The sequence below is a fragment of the Notamacropus eugenii genome, chromosome 5 (assembly GCF_028372415.1).
Source record: "Notamacropus eugenii isolate mMacEug1 chromosome 5, mMacEug1.pri_v2, whole genome shotgun sequence".
NCBI lineage: Eukaryota > Metazoa > Chordata > Mammalia > Diprotodontia > Macropodidae > Notamacropus > Notamacropus eugenii.
In genome coordinates, this window is record NC_092876.1 from 425,972,248 (window position 1) to 425,992,833 (window position 20,586).

Sequence of the window (20,586 nt, forward strand, 5' to 3'; positions counted from 1 at the left end):
ATCCAACAGTACTAAAACACTTTTAACATGGTGTTTTATAGAAGGTTTTCTAAAAGCAAACTAGCTGCTTTCTGTGGACTGGGAAAAGGTAAAAAGCAATTTATTTTACTATGGATATTTCTTTAAGGGAAAAATGTATGTCTTCTTAAGAAAATACCATTTTCTTGACAAGAAGCAGTAAATTAACTTTAGAAATAATCTCAAATAAAAACTTTTAAAATATGTAAATACGCATAACCTAGTGATCTTGTTTTTTCAAAAACTACATATGTATTTCCTACCTGATCTAAAATGATTTTTCTTTCTTACCTGTAGTATTTATACAAAGTATTGGACTGTAGGAACCACTTTTTTTCTGTAAAGGTAATCTTGCTTGAACTTTTAAACAATAAGTAGTTTCTGGTGAGAGATCATTAATTTTATCTCTGGGATAAACAGTATGACTGGTTTCCTATAACAAGAGAAATTTATTCTTTTAAAAATAAAATCCACTTTTGGAATCTAATTTTTCACATGTTCTATATCTTATCTTCTCAGAATCAATTATACTCCCACATCAAATTTTTGGAAAACCAATATTACTTACCTCTGCATCTGAAGAGTTTTTCCAAATAATTAAACTGTAGGTAAAACCTGAGATATGAGTAACCCACATGGTACTATTTATTGTTCCAGGAGGAGAAATGTTTATTATTATTGATGTATCTTCAGCTTCTAACTGCACTTCTGGAGGGCCAATTTGTGCTGGAAAGGTAAAAACAAATTTTTTGGTACATATACACATAATTACATACATATCAAATCAATAATTTTCTCAACATGATCAATAATTATTGGAAAAAAGTTAAGAAATGGGATCTATGGTAAGATCACTAAGTTATTTTTAATGAAGAAGTGGTTTCTTTGAGTATTCATACTGCTATATTTTTGGGAGGTACCACCTAGCTAAGGACCTTTAATAGTAGAGAATATGAGGGGCTTAACCTATATTTCCAGACATATTCTGGGCACATGAAAAGTGACTTAGGGTTCAGTTCCAGGAATAAACTACTTTCTTGTTAAAGCAACAAAAGAAGGATCCTTAGAAGTAAAAACAAGAAGTACAGGTGAAAGGTTCATGCAGTCATCCTGGAACACTGAACATAGCACCTCTAGAACCCCTGGACTGGAGAGTCAATGCCAGAACTTCACTCTTAGTACAGGGCAAACCTGAAAGAATTTTGCATCTCATGTTAGGGTAGGTAATTTGGGGATAAAGAGTGACCATAAATATTCTATGAAAGCATATTCATGTATCTTAGCTACAATGAACAAATAGAAAGACAGATAGATGTAAGTAATCAAGGGTAAGCCAGCTGTTTTTGAGGAATAAACTTTCTTCAATAAAATTACCTTTTAAAAATATCCTATTTAATTTATGACATCTTAATAGTAGTTGAGGTCCACCCAAAGAAGTTTCCTTGAGATGTAATTGCTCTCCATACAGTTTCTGAGATAACAGATTAAAGTGTTGCTAAGTCCTCAAAAGTTTTTAGACGATATGTTCTACTTTATGCTCGTGTCCCCTAACAGAATAACTATGTTTTAGCAGAATAGTGTTTTACAAGAGCAATTTCAATTAGAAATTGCTGCACTACTACCTAATTTTGAAGAAAGATCAATAACCAACTGACTTTCATGTGCATATCAATAGCATGACAATATTTCAGTAAAGACTTAACTTGGAACTGGCTCCTTACCTATTTGAAATGGTACAAATGGGGTAACATTACACCATGGTGATGTTTCTTGTCCTTTTTCAGATCTTATACGCACTCTAATTTCTTTAAATATATTTAAATTCGTTGAAGTAAAGTCACATTTGGTGCCAGTGATGTTTTGACATCCAATCAATTCGATCCAATTGTTCATCTTACCAGAACTTATTCTTTAAAAAACAAAATGAAAAAACCAAAGTAAGTGAATAAGTGTCAATTAAGTATATCTATTTATTAAAATTAAGAATGCTCTAACTTAAGTACACTACTGTTACTTTGGTAATAATTTCTATGAACTATTTGGGTTGCTATCTGTACATGAAAAATAAAGAGAAGACAACAGGTTGTCAAGGAATTTTAAAAAAAATCAACTAAATTACAATTACCCTTTATGTGATTTACAAGAGGGTCAAGTATTTGTATCAGACAAATACTGCTCACTACTCTCTGAAGTCTTCCTGTTCATCATTTCTAATAGCACAATAGTATTCCATTACATTCATATATAATTTATTCAGCCATTCCCCAACTGATGGGCATCCCCCTGATTTCCAGTTTTTGGCCACCACAAAGCAAACTGCTATAAATATTTTTGTACATGTGGGACTCTTTCTCATTTTTATGATCTCTTGGAGATAGAGTCCTAGAAGTGATATTACTGGGTCAAAGGGTATGCACATTTTTTTAGCTCTTTGGGCATAGTTCCAAATTACTCTCCAGAATGGTTGGATCAGCTCACAGCTCCACCAGCAATGAATTGGAACTCAAACTTTTAAGAACGAATGTTGAGAACTGTTTTTGCATCCAACTAGGAAATAAGAAATACAGGTAATAGGGTATAGAAACCTATCTTGCTCTACAAGGAAAGAGAGAAGATGGGGATAAGGGAAGGGAGGGATGTGACAGAAGGGAGGGCAGATTGGGGGAAAGGGGAATCAGAATGCACAGTGTCTTGGGTGGGGGGAGGGGAGAGATGGGGAGAAATTTTGGAACTCACAATCTTGTGGAAATGAAAGTTGAGAACTAAAAATAAATAAATAAGAATAACAATTAAAAAAAGAAAGTGATAAAAAAAATTCCAAAGAAAAAGAAAAGCAAGAAAGCAAAATGCTGTCTGATAAGGTTTTATAAATAACTGAAGATAAAAGGAAAGGGAAAGACATACCTTCTGTAATGGTAATTTAAATGGGAAGATCTCTCTCATTCATTATTAGGTCCCTGTGACTTGCCTAAATTACATGGAAGCCTAAGTCATATGTGGTGGGAGAAGCTTGCTGAATGGGTGGAACAGGAAGATGTGGAGCTGGAGCAGGGTTGAGAGGAAGTTGGCCAGACTAATTAGATCTGGGAGAGAGAGAGGAAGCAGGCAGTTGGCTGTGGGTGAGAGAAGGGCATTTTGCTTGAGGGTGTTCGTTTGTAGGAAGGCCTGATAATGTGTATGGACTTCTTGGGTACTATGATGAAATTCTTTGTTACTATAATGGATTTGGCTTTTTGGTTTTTGAATAAATGTTTTTGTTCTGTTTTCCATGTGGAGAGTCTGTTGTATTTTGTGATTCAGAATTGTGCTAGCATATTCATGGCTGCCGTAGGTGCTGTGAATATCACATTGGCACCACACCAATCAAAAGCAGATAAAAAAGTTTTCTTAAATGGGCAATGCAAAGAAATAGAAGAAAACAATAGAATGGGAAAGCCAAGAGATTTCTTCAAGAAAATTAGAGATGATGAGGGAACACTTCATGCAAATAATAATAATAAATAATAAAAGAGAAAAATGATATGGACTTAACAGATATAGAAGAGATTAAGAAGAGGTGGCAAGAATATACATTAGAACTATCACCAATAACCATGATAATGTTATTACTGATCTAGAGTCAGACATCCTGGAGAATGAAGTCAAGTACACCTTAGGAAGCACTGTTAAAAAAAGGTTAGTGGAGGTGACTAAATTTCAGCTGAGCTATTTAAAATCCTAAAAGATGATGCTGTTGAAGTGCTGCACTCAATTAGCCTGGCAAATCTGGAAAAGTCAACAGTGGCCACTGGATTCGAAAATATCAGTTTATGTCCCACTCCTAAAGAAGGGCAAAGCCAAAGAATGTTCAAATTACCAAACAATTGGACTCATTTTACATGTCAGCAAGTTTATGTTTAAGATTTTGCAAAATTTTTTTTTGCAAACTTTTTGCAAATCTTAGTTTGCAAAGTAAGGCAGATTTTAGAAAAACCTGGAAAGACTTGCTTGAACTGATGCTGAATGAAGTGAGCAGAACCAGGAGAACGTTGTACACAGTGAAGGCAACACTGTGATGACCAACTTTGTTAGACTTAGCTCTTCTCCAGGAAGCAATGATTTCTAAGATAATGCCAAAAGACTAATGATAGAAAATGCTAACCACACCCAGAAAAAGAACTATGGAGTATGAATGCTGATTGAAGTATACATTTTCTCTTTTTAAAAAATTTATTCCCATGGTTTTTCCCTTGTTCTGATTTTTTTTTTTTTTTACGAGATGACTAATGTGGAAATACGTTTAATATGACTGTATAGGAATATCCTATATCAGACTGCATGCCATCTTGGGGAGAAGGAAGGAAAAAATTTAGAATTCAAAATCTTATAAAAAATTAATGTTGAAAACTGAAAATAAGTAAATTAATTAAAAAATTATTCTGCCAGGTAGACTCCAGCAATATGTGAACCAAGAATTACCAAAACAGGTTGGTTTTCTTTTCTTTTCTTTTTTTTTTTGAACAGGCTGGTTTTCAAAGAGGCAGGGGGAGCAGAGATCAAATTGCTAACATTTGCTGGAAAGTGGAGAATCAAAGGAGTTCCAGAAAAACATCTATTTTTGCTTCAAACTACACTAAAGTCTTTGATTGTATAGAACACAATTAAATGTAGCAAGTCCTCAAAGAGATGGAAATATACATCATATTACTTGTCTCCTGAGGAACCTGTATGCAGGTTAGAAACGAGTTACAACTGAATATGGAATACCTGACTGGTTGAAGATTGGAAAAGGGGTATGACAAGGTTGTATGTCGTCGCATTATTTAACTTACATGCAGAGTACATCATGCAAAATGCCAGACTGGATGAATCAAAAGCCGGGATTAAGGTTTCCAGGAGAAATATCAATAATCTCAGATATGCAGATTATACCAGTCTGATGGGAGAAAGCAAAGAATTAAGAAGTCTCTTGATGAGGGTGAAAGAGGAAGAGGAGAATGTCAAAGCTGGCTTGAAGCTTGACATTTAAAAAAACCAAACAAACCTAAGATCTAAGGCAATCAGTCCCATCACTTCCTAGCAAACAGAGAAAAAATAGAAGCAGCGTCAGATTTTATATTCCTGGGCTCAAAGATCTCTGTAGATGACAACTGCAAAAGACATTTGCTCTTTGGAAAAAGCAGAAACATCACCTTGCTGACTAAAGTCCATATAGTCAAAGTTAAGCTTCTTCCAGTAACAATGTATGGCTCTGAAAGTTGGACTATAAGGAAAGCAGAGCACCACAGAATCAATGCCTCCAAATTGTGGTGCTAGAGAAGACTTTAGAGAGTCCCTTAGACAGAAAGGAGATCAAATCAGTCACATAAAAAATTTAATTCAGTCTATTCAGTGGAAGGTCAAATACTGAAGCTGAAGTTTAAATACTTGGGCCACATGATAAGAAGATGGAGCTCATTGGAAAAGACCCTAATGTTGGGAAAGACTGAAGGCAAGAAAGTGGCATGGGGAGGCAAGGTGGAGGAGATGGATAGATAGTATGATGGAAACAATGAATATGAACTTAGACTTCAAGAGAAAGTAAAGGAAAGAAGGGCCTGGAGAGCTGTGGTTTAAGAGACCACAACTGAATAATAACAAAAGTAACCAAGAAAATAAATTCTGATGATATAATTCTTTATCAGAAACATCACGATGAGAGAGAGATAATTTAGGAGCTTTAACAGTTTATTAAAAAAGACAATGGACAATAATAATAAAGTATCATTCAGACTAGCAAAGGAAAGTATTACTAAAAAGACCCAGGCATTGAGAAGTCAATATACAATGGAATTTGGAGAAATGACTGAGTTAAGATTGATGAGTCGGAAAAGCCTTTTGGCCACATGTTGCCCTATAGGTCCTCAAGTGCAGCTCTTTGACTGAATCCAAATTTCACAGAACAAATCCTTTCATTAAGGGGATGTGTGTGTGTGTGTGTGTATCCACACATAACACATATTAATATTCAAATGTCTCAAGTCTTTAGGCAGTTTTAAGCTTTTAAAGCTTAAATATACATAACTAGTAATGAGTATAACAGCATGCTGTAAACACACACACACAAACATATGCATTTAAGTTCATGCCTCAACTTGAACAATAGATATCTACTTGTTTTATTCAATAGGAACAGTTAGGCCAAACTTTCAAGTGCTTATGTTGTCTCTAGAAGGTTCTGGGACTTGATGCAATCAGTAAAATGTCATCCATAAACAGGAGTATCTGAAGGACCTCACCATCCATGGAAAATCTCCCTTTAATTTGGATTCTTCACCAGATCTTGCCTATTACTGTGGTAAACTGTACGTCTCTTCTGAAACTGATGATAAAAGGGTTTCTGAATAAATAAGGTTAATAAAAATAATATCTAGCATTTATACAGTACTTTAAGGTTATCGTTCTAACTTTTAAGGAAGCTTGAGTAATTTTGATGTGTGGATGGGGAAAACACCTTGTTCTAAGAGATTTTAAGGTCATGTTCTGCTTTCTGAATCAAATGCTACTTTAAAATCAAACAACAGGCACAGTGGGCTCTTGTACTCTCTGTATCTTTCACCAATCAGACAGCAGCAAGGTGGGAAGTGTGTGATACAGCTTGTGAAAGCCTGACCATTCCCTATTAACACTCTCATCAAGTGTGTCATTAATTTGGGTATAGGTCATTCTCTTTAACACACAGGTGTTAGGTTTTGGGTTGTTTCCAGACTAGAGTGGTTACACAGGTTCTTCACCTGATTCAGTTTCTCTTTCTGCCTTCATCTTTTTGAGTGCTACTTCTATGCAGCTTAGCAGGTACAGAGGTATTAAGAGTCCAAATGCAGTGATTCCTCCATTATCAATGACGATAAAAGATTAAATACTGGCAAATCTTTTCCAGTTTTTTTTGTCTACTTTTTCCCCCCAGAGTGTTAATAATACACTAATTTAAATATCTACAGCTGCTCCTTAGTAGCTCTTGTCAGCCTTTCCATAACTTGCCTTCCATTGTAGAGTTTTTCAGAACTTGGTTTCTAAAAAAGTTGTAACAGCATTTTAGAAAAGGGGGGAAGACAATTTTCAGACAGACATTTTACGTTCTTCAAACACATTCTCCAAACCTTCCTACCTACCTTCTTGTCCTGGAGGCCCCCTTTATGAGGCATCTGTGCAGGACAAAACTGTTATTACAGAGAGATGATTTCTAGATTGTGTATCTGGGTTGACTGGGAGAACACCTGATATGCTGTCAAGTGAAAAAAGGAAGTTAGAAGGAAGGGAGGAGGGTTTGGGGAAAAGAGAATGCATTTTATTTTGGACATTTTAATTCTGAGTTGTGTAGAACAGAACATCTGAGTGGAAATTTCTAATAGATAAATTGGAAAGGGTGTACTACAGTTCAGGAGAGAGATGAGAGCTGATGTTTGGTGTCTTTTTTCTTACATGACCAAATCATTTGCTTTTCTCATGATACATTTCTTGGATACTACCTGTTACCTCCCTGGTTTCAGCTTTCTTATCCCCAAAATGAAAGGGTTGGACTAACTGGTCTCTGATATCTTTCCTCTCTAGATCGATGAGATCCTATGATATTTTTTGCTACTTTCCGTAGGCAGTCAACCCTGATCAAGCAACCACTGGAGGCCTAAAAAGTCAGGAAGAAAACAAGGAGTGATAGAACAAATCCATAATAAATAAACTTAAATAATTAATAAATAATTAAATCAGTAGATATCTGAAAATGCTGAAGAACAATTGGCCAAATAAAAATTAGTCTTACGTATTAGCTGGAAGAAAAATGACTAGGGATCACATGCTCAAAAGTTTCCTTCTGTAGGAAACTTTCCCTCTCTCAGATTACCTTCCATCTACTCTGTATATATCTGGAATATACTAATTTATTTCAGAGGTTTTGGATGTAGAAGCCTTGACTTTGACGTCTTCCTCTGATGGTATGATTTGTTCTTCCTAATCCAAAAGGATGGAAGAAAATAAATACCTTTTCACCAAGAAAGTAACCTTCTACAGTCTTGTTTTTTTCCCTATTTTAGGCATTTTCCCAGCCAGTTACATGACTTGAGTCCTTTGTTGATTAGAGAGTATACTCTAAGGACCTGTAAGTTCTTAGTTCCTCCAAGGTGGCACAATCAAAGGAGAGGAGTTTACTTCTCTCCTGCCCTGTGCTCTGGTTTGGGAGCAACCACAAACACTGTTCTGCCCAGGATCTGTGAGTAGGATTCCCTCTCCACAGTCACCACCAGCTCTACCGCACCAGTGCTCCTCCTCACCCCAGGACTGCCACTCAGGACTGAGACCCAGGTCTGCTCAATTCCCCCAGGGTCTTTAGCTGGAGGGCTCCAAAAGTGAATGCTGCTGCTGCAGTGGCTGCTGCTGCCCTGAGGCCAGGGCCAACCCAGCTCCCTTCTCACCCAAATGAAAGAGCTTTCTCACTGAATTTTGAAGCTATCTGGTGTTTGTGGGTTGAGAAATCTGGGAAACACAGCTACTACCCGTGATTCTGGACCCTGGACCCTGAACCCTGCTCCAGTCTTGCTTGTGCCATGTGGCCAAGGTTGGGATGCACTCAGCTCCAGTCTTGGTGCGATAGACCTTTCCTGTTGGCCTTCCAGGCTGTCTTGGGCTGGAAATCTCTTTCACTCTGTCATTTTGTGGCTTCTACTGCTTCAGAATTTGTTTAGAGTCATTTTTTACAGGTATTTTATGGGTTATGGGGGCAGAGCTAGAGGAGGCCTGTCCTTCTACACTGCCATCTTGGCTCCACCTCTATACTGATTTATTTCTATGTTGTTTCTCCTTCTAGAACATGGGTTCCCTAAGGGCAGGGACCATGTTTTGCCTTTCTTTGTATTCTTAATACTTAGCACAGTGACTGGCATACAGTCACTGTTTAAGAAATGCTTGTTGCAGCAATATCGCTTCTACGACTGTATCCCCAAGAGATCATAAAAATGGAAAAGGGTCCCACATGTACAAAAATATTTATAGCAGCACTCTTTGTGGTGGCCAAAAACTGGAAATCAAGAGGATGCCCATCAATTGGGGAATGGCTGCATAAATTACAGTATATGAATGTAATGGAATACTTTTGTGCTATAAGAAGTGACGAACAGGAAGACTTCAGAGAGGCCTGGAAAGGCTTATATGATCTGATGCTGAGTGAAAGGAGCAGAACCAGGAGAACTTTGTGCACAGCAACGATCACAGTGTGCAAGAGTTTTTTCTGGCAGACTTGGAACTTCATTGCAATGCAAGGACTTAAAAAAATTCCCAATGGTCTTTTAAGGCAAGACATCCAGAGAAAGAACTATGGAATTTAATCACAGAATATAACAGATAATTTTTTGTGTGTACTACATTTTGATTTGTTATATGATTTCTCCCATTCATTTTAATTCTTCTACACAGCAGGACTATAGTGAAAATGTATTTAATAGGAATGTATGTGCAGAACCTATATAAAACTGTATGCTGTCTTGGGGAGGGAGGGGAAAAAAAATCTAAGTTATATGGTAGTGATTGTAGAACACTGAAAATAAATAAAATTAATTAAAAAAAAAAAAGAAATGCTTGTTGAATGACTACACCTGGCCTATTCTTAGAATCTTGATATTCTTGATGTAAACAAATATGAGGGGCAATATTTTTAAAATTTTCTTTTTAAAAACAGCTCTATAGATTATTCAGGTGAATACAGTATAAGAATTTTAAAATCCGAGCCTATAATCAACATGCTTGTTTTCTTTTTAAACACGTTTATTTTCAAAGACCAGTTTCATCTATACACCTCCTTGCCATAACCTCATAAAAAATGGCAAATAAGTCCACAACATCAAGATTTTGGATAATCACTTATTCTGCAAGCACTGGATCTCTCTCACCACAGATAAGAACAAAGATAGTGCTATTCAAGAAGACACTAAGGTGCCAAAGCAGTGTGGCATATTTCTGAATGAAAAAAACAGTAAAATTCAGTAAAAGTCATAATGAAATAATGTAATTTGAGTGTTAAGATTCCAAAAATGAGAGTGAAAAACAGGTCATCAGGCATTAGTAATAAAATAGTATACATGAATTTAACAGCTAATGATAGGTCAATGAAGTAAAGGCAGAACCTTAGGTACTTTTTATTTCATTCTTTTTTAAAAAAATTAATTAATTTATTTAACTTTTCAACATTCATTTCCACAAAATTTGGGGTTCCAAATTTTCTCCCCATTTCTCCTCTCCCCCCACCCCAAAACGCCAAGCATTTTAATTGCCCCTATCATCAATCTGCCCTCTCTTCTAACATCCCTCCCTTCCCTTATCCCCATCTTCTCTTTTGTCCTGTAGGGCAAGATAACTTTCTACACCCCATTATTTGTATTTCTATTTCCTAGCTGCAAGAACAATACTCAACAGTTGCTCCTAAAACTTTGAGTTCCAACTTCTCCCCATCCCTACCTCCCCATCCATTCCCTTTGGGAGGGCAGGCAATTCAATATAGGCCATACCTGTGCAGTTTTGCAAACGACTTCCATAACAGTCATGTTGTGTAAGACTAACTATAATTCCCTCCATCCTATCCTGCTCCCCATTGCTTCTATTCTCTCTTTTGATCCTGTCCCTCCCCAAGAGTGTTGACTTCAAATTGCTCCCTCCTCTCACTGCCCTCCCTTCGGTCATTCCCCCCACTGCCCTCCCTTCGGTCATTCCCCCCACCCTGCTTATCCCCTTCTCCCCCACTTTCCTGTATTGTAAGATAGGTTCTCATACCAAAATGAGTATGCATTTTATTCCTTCCTTTAATTGAATGTGATGAGAGTAAGCTTCATGTTTTTTTTCTCTCACCTCCCCTCTTTTTCCCTCCACTGAAAAGTATTTTACTTGCCTCTTTTCTGAGAGATCATTTGGCCCATTCCATTTCTCCCTTTCTCCTCCCACTGCTTAATTTAATTTTTTAAAGATATGATCCCATCTTATCCCTGTGCTCTCTGTCTCTCTCTCTGTGTTGTGTGTGTGTGTAATCCCGCCAACTACCCAGATACTGAAAAAAGTTTCAAGAGTTACAAATATTGTCTTTCCATGTAGGAATGTAAATAGTTCAACTTTAATAAGTCCCTTAGGATTTCTCTTTGCTGTTTACCTTTTCATGCTTCTCTTGATTCTTGTGTTTGAAGGTCAAATTTTCTTTTCAGCTCTGGTTTCTTCATCCAGAATGCTTGAAAGTCCTCTATTTCACTGAAAGACCATTTTTCCCCCCTGAAGTATTATACTCAGTTTTGCTGGGTAGGTGATTCTTGGTTTCAGTCCTAGTTCCTTTGACCTCTGGAATATCATATTCCATGCCCTTCAGCCCCTTAATGTAGAAGCTGCTAGATCTTGTGTTATCCTGATTGTATTTCCACAATACTTGAATTGTTTCTTTCTAGCTGCTTGCAATATTTTCTCCTTGACCTGGGAACTCTGGAATTTGGCCACAATGTTCCTAGGAGTTTCTCTTTTTGGATCTCTTTCAGGAGGTGATCTGTGGATTCTTTCTATATTTATTTTGCCCTCTGGTTCTAGAATCTCAGGGCAGTTTTCCTTGATAATTTCATGAAAGATGATGTCTAGGCTCCTTTTTTGATCATGGCTTTCAGGTAGTCCTATAATTTTTTTTCTTTTTTATTAATTTATTTAACTTTTAACATTCATTTTCACAAAATTTTGGGTTCCAAATTTTCTCCCCATTTGTCCCCTCCCCCACCCCAAAACACCAAGCATTCTAATTGCCCCTATCACCAATCTACCCTCTCCTCTATCATCCCTCCCTTCCCTTGTCCCCATCTTCTCTTTTGTCCTGTAGGGCCAGATAACTTTCTATACCCTTTTACCTGTATTTCTTATTTCCTAGTAGCAAGAACAGTACTCGACAGTTGTTCCTAATACTTTTAGTTCCAGCTTCTCTTCATCCCTCCCTCCCCACCCATTCCCTTTGGAAGGCAAGCAATTCAATACAGGCCATATCTGTGTAGTTTTGTAAATGACTTCCATAATAGTTGTGCTGTGTAAGACTAACTATATTTCCCTCCATCCTATCCTGCCCCCCATTGCTTCTATTCTCTCTTTTGATCCTGTCCCTCCCCAAGAGTGTTGACTTCAAATTGTTCCCTCCTCCCATTGCCCTCCTTTCCATCCTCCCCTCCACCCTGCTTATCCCCTTATCCCCCACTTTCCTGTATTGTAAGATAGGTTTTCATACTAAAATGAGTGTGCATTTTATTCCTTCCTTTAGTGGAATGTGATGAGAGTAAACTTCATATTTTTTTCTCACTTCCCTTCTTTTCCCCTCCACTAAAAAGTCTTTTGCTTGCCTCTTTTATGAGAGATAATTTGCCCCATTCCATTTCTCCCTTTCTCCTCCCAATATATTTCTCTCTCACCACTTAATTTCATTTTTTAAAGATATGATCCCATCCTATTCAATTCACTCTGTGCTCTGTCTCTCTCTCTCTCTCTCTCTGTCTCTCTGTGTGTGTGTGTAATCCCACCCACTACCCAGATACTGAAAAGTTTCAAGAGTTACAAATATTTTCTTTCCATGTAGGAATGTAAACAGTTCAACTTTAGTAAGTCCCTTATGACTTCTCTTTGCTATTTACCTTTTCATGCTTCTCTTCATTCTTGTATTTGAAAGTCAAATTTTCTTTTCAGCTCTGGTCTTTTCATCAAGAATGCTTGAAAGTCCCCAATTTCATTGAAAGACCATTTTCCCCCCTGAAGTATTATACTCAGTTTTGCTGGGTAGGTGATTCTTGGTTTTAGTCCTAGTTCCTTTGACTTCTGGAATATCCTATTCCATGCCCTTCAATCCCTTAATGTAGAAGCTGCTAGATCTTGTGTTATCCTGATTGTATTTCCACAATACTTGAATTGTTTCTTTCTAGCTGCTTGCAATATTGTCTCCTTGACCAGGGAACTCTGGAATTTGGCCACAATGTTCCTAGGAGTTTCTCTTTTTGGATCTCTTTCAGGTGGTGATCAGTGGATTCCTTGAATATTTATTTTGCCCTCTGGTTCTAGAATCTCAGGGCAGTTTTCCTTGATAATTTCATGAAAGATGATGTCTAGGCTCTTTTTTTTTGATCATGGCTTTCAGGTAGTCCCACAATTTTTAAACTGTCTCTCCTGGATCTATTTTCCAGGTCAGTTGTTTTTCCAATGAGATATTTCACATTATCTTCCATTTTTTCATTCTTTTGGTTTTGTTTTGTGATTTCTTGGTTTCTCCTAAAGTCATTAGCCTCCATCTGTTCCATTCTAATTTTGAAATAACTATTTTCTTCAGTGAGCTTTTGAACCTCCTTTTCCATTTGGCTAATTCTGCTTTTTAAAGTATTCTCCTTATTGGCTTTTTGAACCTCTTTTGCCAATTGAGTTAGCCTATTTTTCAAGATGTCATTTTCTTCAGCATTTTTTTGGGTCTCCTTTAGCAAGGTGTTGACCTGCTTTTCATGCTTTTCTTTCATCTCTCTCATTTCTCTTCCCAGTTTTTCCTCCACCTCTCTAACTTGATTTTCAAAATCCTTTTTGAGCTCTTCCATGGCCTGAGCCCATGGTATATTTATTTTGGATGTGTGGAATACAGAAGCCTTGACTTCTGTGTCTTTCCCTGATGGTAAGCATTGTTCTTCCTCATCAGAAAGGAAGGGAGGAAATATCTGTTCACCAAGAAAGTAACCTTCTATAGTCTTATTTTTTTTTCCCTTTTGGGCATTTTCCCAACCAGTTACTTGATTTTTGGGTCCTTTGTCAAGAGTAGGGTATATTCTGGGGACCTGTAAGATATCAGTTCCTCCAAGGTGGCACAATCAAGTGTGTACTGGTCTGGGAGCAGAGAAGGCTTTTTGTGCCCAGAATCTTAGCAGAGTTTCCTCTCCACAGGCATCTGACCTCCAGTTCTGCCAAGCTAGCACTTGGGGGGGTGGGATTCAGTCAAGCTGTGGGGGCAGGGCCTCCATTCAGTGCAAGGCAAAGACCAGCTGCCTTAGGGTATCTACACAGGGCTGAGGTAAAACCCAGCTCTTCAGCACCCCGAGGGGTTTTTATGATTCAACAACGGTATCGGGCTGCTGTAGGGGCTGCCCTGAGAACTCCTGCTGCCTGCCTGATGTGAAGGCCCTTCTCCCATCCTGGCCAGCTGAATAAACCTTGTCACTGACCTTTGGCACCTGTGAGTTGAGGGATCTGCAGACCTTCTGCTGCTGTGACTGGGGATTTTGAGACTGGAGATTTCGCCCCCCAGGGCTGTTTGGGAGCCATGCGCTCTGGGGCCAGGGCTGGGCTGGGCTCCTTGCTCCAAGCTCCGCATCTGGTACAACAGACGTTTCCTGTGGGTCTTTCAGGTCACCTTGGGCTGGAAATCTCCTCCACTCTGTTGTTCTCCACTTCTGCTGCTCCAGAATTTGTTGAGAGTCCCTCTCTACAGGTATTTTATGGGCTTTGTGGAGAGACCCTGCGTATGTGTGTCTTTCTACTCTGCCATCTTGGCTCTGCCCCCCCCTTATTTCATTCTTAAAAAGGAAATAGAAGCAACTTCTGCTGGGCATAAATATACACAGGGGCATTCTTAACATGTATTAGTAACAAGGTGAAAACAAACTTGATATTCATAACTTGAAGATTTAAACTTGGAAATCTTCAGGTAACCATAAAAGTTTTGATTATTAAATCTAAGTATTTTTAGTCTGAACCATAAAAACAAGAAATAGTTCCCTCTTCATTGTAGTTATTGAATGAACTCATTGCATCATACAGGAAGCTGAACCTGGGAGTCCTAGACTCTGCTGCTTACTTGTTTGTTTTCATGGGCCCTGCAGAGGGTAATCAGGCAAAGACAAAGGCAAGATTTCAACGAATGAGCAGGTTGGGTTTCCCTCAATTGTTCTTTCCAGTTCTATTCTTGTGGTGTTTAAAAATGTAATGCAAGTAACCCAGTAGGGAATTAATCTCCTCTTTGAAAGTGTAAACCCACAGGATCTAACACACATTAAAATCTGCTTCTTTATAAGTAGTTTGAATTATATAAAAGCAGTGAGGGATAAATATAGGGTCCTGAGAACATGAAGCCACATAAACAGACAACATCCCCCAAATGGCCACACCACTTTTAGGTTTTCTATCCCAGAGATGCTAAGAACTAGAAATAAAGATCAGTATGAATAAGCTATTAATAATAGTACAATTTATAACAGGAAAAAGTAGAAGTAAATGACTGTGTAATGGCTAAATAAATTGTGATACATTTATGCAACATTACTATACCAGAGGGAATAATGAATATGAAGAAATCAGTTATACATATTAGGAAAAGAAAGCAGAACCAACAGAATACATACACTAACTTCAACTACATAAAAGGATGTCAAACAGTAGCAAAATTCCTGCTTTATTTAGCATGTTCTTCTTTCTTCTGAATTGGTAACAACTTCTCAAGCCCTTAGGCAATTATTTAGGACTATATAATTTTATATATACATATAAATATATGTATATTTAGGACTATTTAGGACCATATCTAGGACTGTAGAATAACTGTGGTGGTAGAGGAAGTTTTCTGTCTGGAGCTCCACACATTGATGTTATCCCAAGTCCAGACCACAATAAAGACAGACAAATCAGAAAGACACAATGATTCATACAAATTATTAGTGATTACTTCTTGAAAAACCTCTTTTGTTTGACTGTCTATGGGTTTTAAAAATCATTTTACTCATTGCTGGTTTTGCTTGGGACTTACTTTGTTTTAATTGTTATTCTTGTTTAAGATTTTAATTTATGTAGCCTTATAATATTTTAAATTCATAAAATAATTCATAAATGTGTGTAACTATTGAAGGAAAATTTAAGTTTCTCAGGTAAAAAAAGGGAATTATCCAGGCGACTGGGGCCTGTTTCTGAATGATTTCTATTCAGTTGCTTCCACCAATATCTGCAAGACCTGCCAGAGGGAATGACTGTAGACAACTTGGTGCAGAACCTAATTTCTGATAACGGCATTGGCATATGTAGATTAGGTCATGGAGATACTGCTGTCGGTGAGAGATGGGCAGAAAGGCTTAAGAGGCCCTGCCTAAATTTAATCCAAGTTTTATTCCTTTATGCCTAACTCCAAAAAATGTTTTTCTTAGGACCTCGTTTAAACAAGGTCATACACAGGCTGGAGATTATGCTCTATCTGTAAAAGAAAATTTTAATTAGGGAATAGGGAAAATATTCTAGTAATAAAATCAAAATATAGGATGTCAAATAAAATATTCAGATAATTAATTCTAGCATAGTAGAAAATAAAACATATACCTACTTTTGGTAATATGCTGAAAAAGTAACATTGTCGTTAGGTTCGTTATCCCAATTCCATTTTAGCATGAAATTATGATCAACGATCTCAACAGTTACATTTTGAGGAGTCTTTAAATTATTTTCACCTATGAAAGTAAGAAAAAGAAAAGATAATTATTTACATTGTCCAAAGAAACAAAAATCAAATTCTGCTAATATCCAACCTCCCTTCCCCTAAATAATACACACACCCACCCACCTACACACACACAAACACACCCACCCACCCACCCACACACAGACCCCCATAATTCCTTTGGTCCCTAAAGTACAGTCATATTTGAGAAGCAGCAAACATTAGATTTCAGTCCAGGAAAGTGCCTTTCAGTAGACTCTCAATTAGTGAGCCCTTAAAAAAATCTTATTTTGAATGTATTTGTTTATCTGTCACCTTAATTTCTAAATATACCCCTTACCTACCCATTGTGCCATCACTTGTAGCAAAGATTTTAAAAAGAGAAAAAGGAACAGTTCAGTAAAGGAACACTATTATCAGCTTTCTAGCATTACGTGCATACTGATGAGGGCTGGAAGGGAAGGCTGGAGTTCCCTGCGAGGGCCATCTGGAGAAGAATTCACAGACTTAAGCATTGTTGAGGTCAAGGTAAAGATTTATTATGTTTTTCAGCAAGCAAGAGTTCTTAGGGAACCTACAATCTTTGAGGGGTACAGGTAAAGTTTATATAGGATATTCTACAGTATAACATGTGCCAAATATGCTAATTAGTGATTCAGGGTAGGATTAGGGAGTGGTTAAGGAGTGGTTAGTTCTTAAAGGAACATGCACTTTTGGTATCTACTGTGCAGGTATTTTACCCAGAGTTCACAGGGAAATAGCCCAAGATGGGGCTATGTGGAGGTGTGGTTTTAGGCCTGAAAACATCACTAAGTCAACTAGGGCTCAGGACTGACTAAAGAATACCAGGTTGCTCTCATCAATGTCTTATTACACAAGATAAATGTAAGGGAGTACATGTATGTCTAAGTCTAGGATACATAAGATTGGTCAGTGAGGAGTAAATGTCGTTATGACCTCGTGCACAGCCAGTTCAGTCAGTACACAGCTGGTTCAGACTAATAAGTTCTATAGGTGTAGCTGGCTACCACAGCAGGGAGGGAGATAACGGTTGTTGCTGGGCAGGCTGTCCTTGGGCTAGGGACAGACTGCCTGGGAAAGTGTTTTGAGGCTAGGGAGAAATGTGATTTTTAAAAAGAAATGTGGTTTTAGAATTGGGGCCCAAGCACATGTACCCAAGTACCCCATCAATACTGATGCCTAATAGTCCTCACTCTGCAAAGATAGAAGGGAAATTCATTTTATTAATTCTCCTCTGATGCAAGCTTGTTCACTATAATTACGTAGTGTTCAGTTGGTACACCTTCTTTAATCTACCTGTTGTGGGTGACTTGCCTTGAGCAGTCTGAGCTGACATGCAGATACAACTTCTGCCATAGAGAAGGTATGTCAGCAATCTGGTGTCATCAGTCTGAAGTAAGCACAATGTTGGGACTCAAGGAACTTTAAATATTGTGTTTTGTCTGATAAGGGCTAGGAAATTATGATAATTGAACCTTAACTGTCATAATTTTAAAAATTAGCTAACAGAGCAATCAAGTTTTGGTTTTGTATTCTTCATATATTGGTATGTGTATGTTTTCCCTCATAGAATGTAATCTCTTTGTGAGGCTGGTTCCATTTTTGTTTTTGTAACCCTAGTGCCTGGTAAAATATTTGTCACACAGATAATTAATTAATGTTGATTGATCTTGTAGCTAATTACACAGTGATCTCTCAGTGAATGTTGACTATCGCTGACCATATTTGAACACATTCATCTCATTTATAAACTAAGTTAGGAAATAATTTTTAAAAGATAACAAATCCTTCTGATATGAGAAATAACAGATTACATGTTATACTTAATGGCCTTCTCAAGCAGTCCTGAGCGCCCTCAGGCACTTAATTAGAATCAGACTATAATCCCTAAATCGACCTAAAATTAGTCATTCTATTTTTCCCAAGGGTTTACTCATAATTCTTCATAGGTTTATAGGTTTTTAACCAGGAAATCCAACCTCTGAATCCCTCAGCACTGTGCCAGTGCATCACTGCTGCCCTCTCTTCAGTTTCTTCCCTATACAATTTTGATATTATAGTTAACAAGTTCAACTCCAAACTGTCCTTTGCCCTCAAATTTCTCATCCTTCACACTTTTCCAAAATATATCATCTCTCTGCTCATAATGTGCTGCTGAATGTAACTAAAGAAAAACACCAAATTGAGATATGTCCATTACAAATGTCATCTAATCTCAACCGAGCCCTCACCTCAGCAAGACAATCCTTCCATTTCTCCTTATGTATTTTTCCATCCTACATCCCAATCATCTTTTCAAGCTTCCCTCACAAACTATCCCATTCCCCCTCTTTCAGCAAAGGCCTTGTCTTAATTTACTGAGACAATAAACACCATTCCTTGTGAGAGACTGTTGTCTATATCTCAGAACAATTCCTCAACATCATTCTCCGTTCTCTCCTCCTTTATGACCTGTTCACTAATGCCAACTTTTCTATAAGCACATTTGATCCTATCTCTTCTAGTGTTCCTGTGCCCCTAAAATATTGCCTCTCCCTGAATCTTATCTTCAGTTTCTCCATATCTATAAGTTTTACATTCTGCCAACAAACAAGCTCAAATTTCCTTCATCTTAAAAAAAAAAAGAAACAAATCCCAAACCCTTCACTAGACCCTTTTATCACTTCCAGCTATCACCCTTTATCTCTTCCATTTCTTGGTCAAAATCCTAGAAAAAGCTCTCTATACTTGTGGCCTCTACTTCTAACCATAACACTTCCCTGTTCCAAAAACCATAGTGGGTATTATTTCTAGAACAAAATACAAACTTCTGAGCTTGACGCTTTAAGGCCCACCACAGTTTGGCTTCCACTATACAATGATTTCATTTTGATCCTTTTCTTTTATTTCATATTACTCTCTCCGTGTTCTAGCCAATTTGTATCATTCTCCAAATTTGGTATTCCATCTCATGCCTTTATACCTTTGTATCAGATGCAAGCTAGGTCCTCACTCACTGTTCCCAGTGCATATATGACATTCTAGTTCCTATCTGTCTCTGGGTTTTTATACAGATTATGTCCTCCATATTTGAAATGTAATATTTCCATGACAACTCTGAAGAAGCTCTTGCTTCCTTTAAAGTTTAACTTGAATACCACCTATTACAGGAATTCTACATTCGTCCCACTCAATTATTGTGGCAAACCACCCAGAAATTACTTTGCAGATATTCTGAGTTTAATTTTCTACATACATGCTGATTTCCCCCAATAGAATATAAGGTGTTTGGGGGTAAGTTCTATTTAATTTTTTTCTTTGCATCTCTAGTGCATAACTAGTACAACGCCTGGAACACAGTAGGTGTTTAATTAATGCTTGTTAAAATATAGAAAAAACAACATTAATCCTCAAGTGCTCAAAGGCAGATTATCTAATTTACACCACTGACTACTTAACCTAAATTCTGGAGGAGTGGAATTTGAATCCTCCGCGGACATTCCCTACTTGTGCAACACTGGGCAAGCCACTTAACCTTTGTGCCTTAGTTTTCTCATTGACAAAATGGAAATAATAATAGTACCTACCTCACAGCGTTGTTGTGAAGAACAAATAATCTCACACTGATAACTTCAAAGTGCTACATAAATGATATTATTATTTTTATCATATTAGCATCTCTTCTACGGATTTTCAAGCCATACTTGACCTGCAGCCCAACAAGAGCTAGCAGGGAAGAGATCTGGGTAGGAGTCTGCACCATCCTTCATCTAGATCTGGCTCAGTGACCAGGGAAACTTAACTCTGCCTGGTCTGTTGTTTCCCTTCCCTGGTGTAAGGTATATAGACAACAAGTTTATAATAGTAATGATGATGAATCCATCAATAATTCTTTCATGGTAGGGGCATTAGTTCCTCTCTTTTGATCTATTTTTCAGTTTATGCCCTGTTTCATAATTATAGACATTACTATCAATAAAAAATTTGTAACCTGTATGTTCTAAGAGATGTCAGAAATAAATGTCATCCAGTCATTAGTGTCGTTAGAATGCCTTCTAAACAACTTAAAATGGTTTGAGCAAACAAACAAAAACCCCTGGCTTACTGAAGGT

General features: G+C 37.4%; 1 protein-coding gene across 3 annotated transcripts in view; it reads right to left on the minus strand.

The window, feature by feature from the left end:
- IFNAR1 (interferon alpha and beta receptor subunit 1) overlaps positions 1-20,586 on the minus strand; it is a 64,873-nt gene that overhangs the window by 29,664 nt on the left and 14,623 nt on the right. For 2 of the 3 annotated variants that reach the window (XM_072615048.1, XM_072615050.1), the window contains exons 2-5: positions 16,361-16,484; positions 1,740-1,927; positions 587-744; positions 310-451 (exon numbers count right to left, since the gene is read on the minus strand). In XM_072615048.1, coding sequence (XP_072471149.1) covers positions 310-451; positions 587-744; positions 1,740-1,927; positions 16,361-16,484 — 612 coding nt within the window. Of the gene's footprint in view, positions 1-309; positions 452-586; positions 745-1,739; positions 1,928-4,829; positions 4,912-16,360; positions 16,485-20,586 lie in introns of those variants that run through there. The other variant, XM_072615049.1, reaches the window with a different exon arrangement.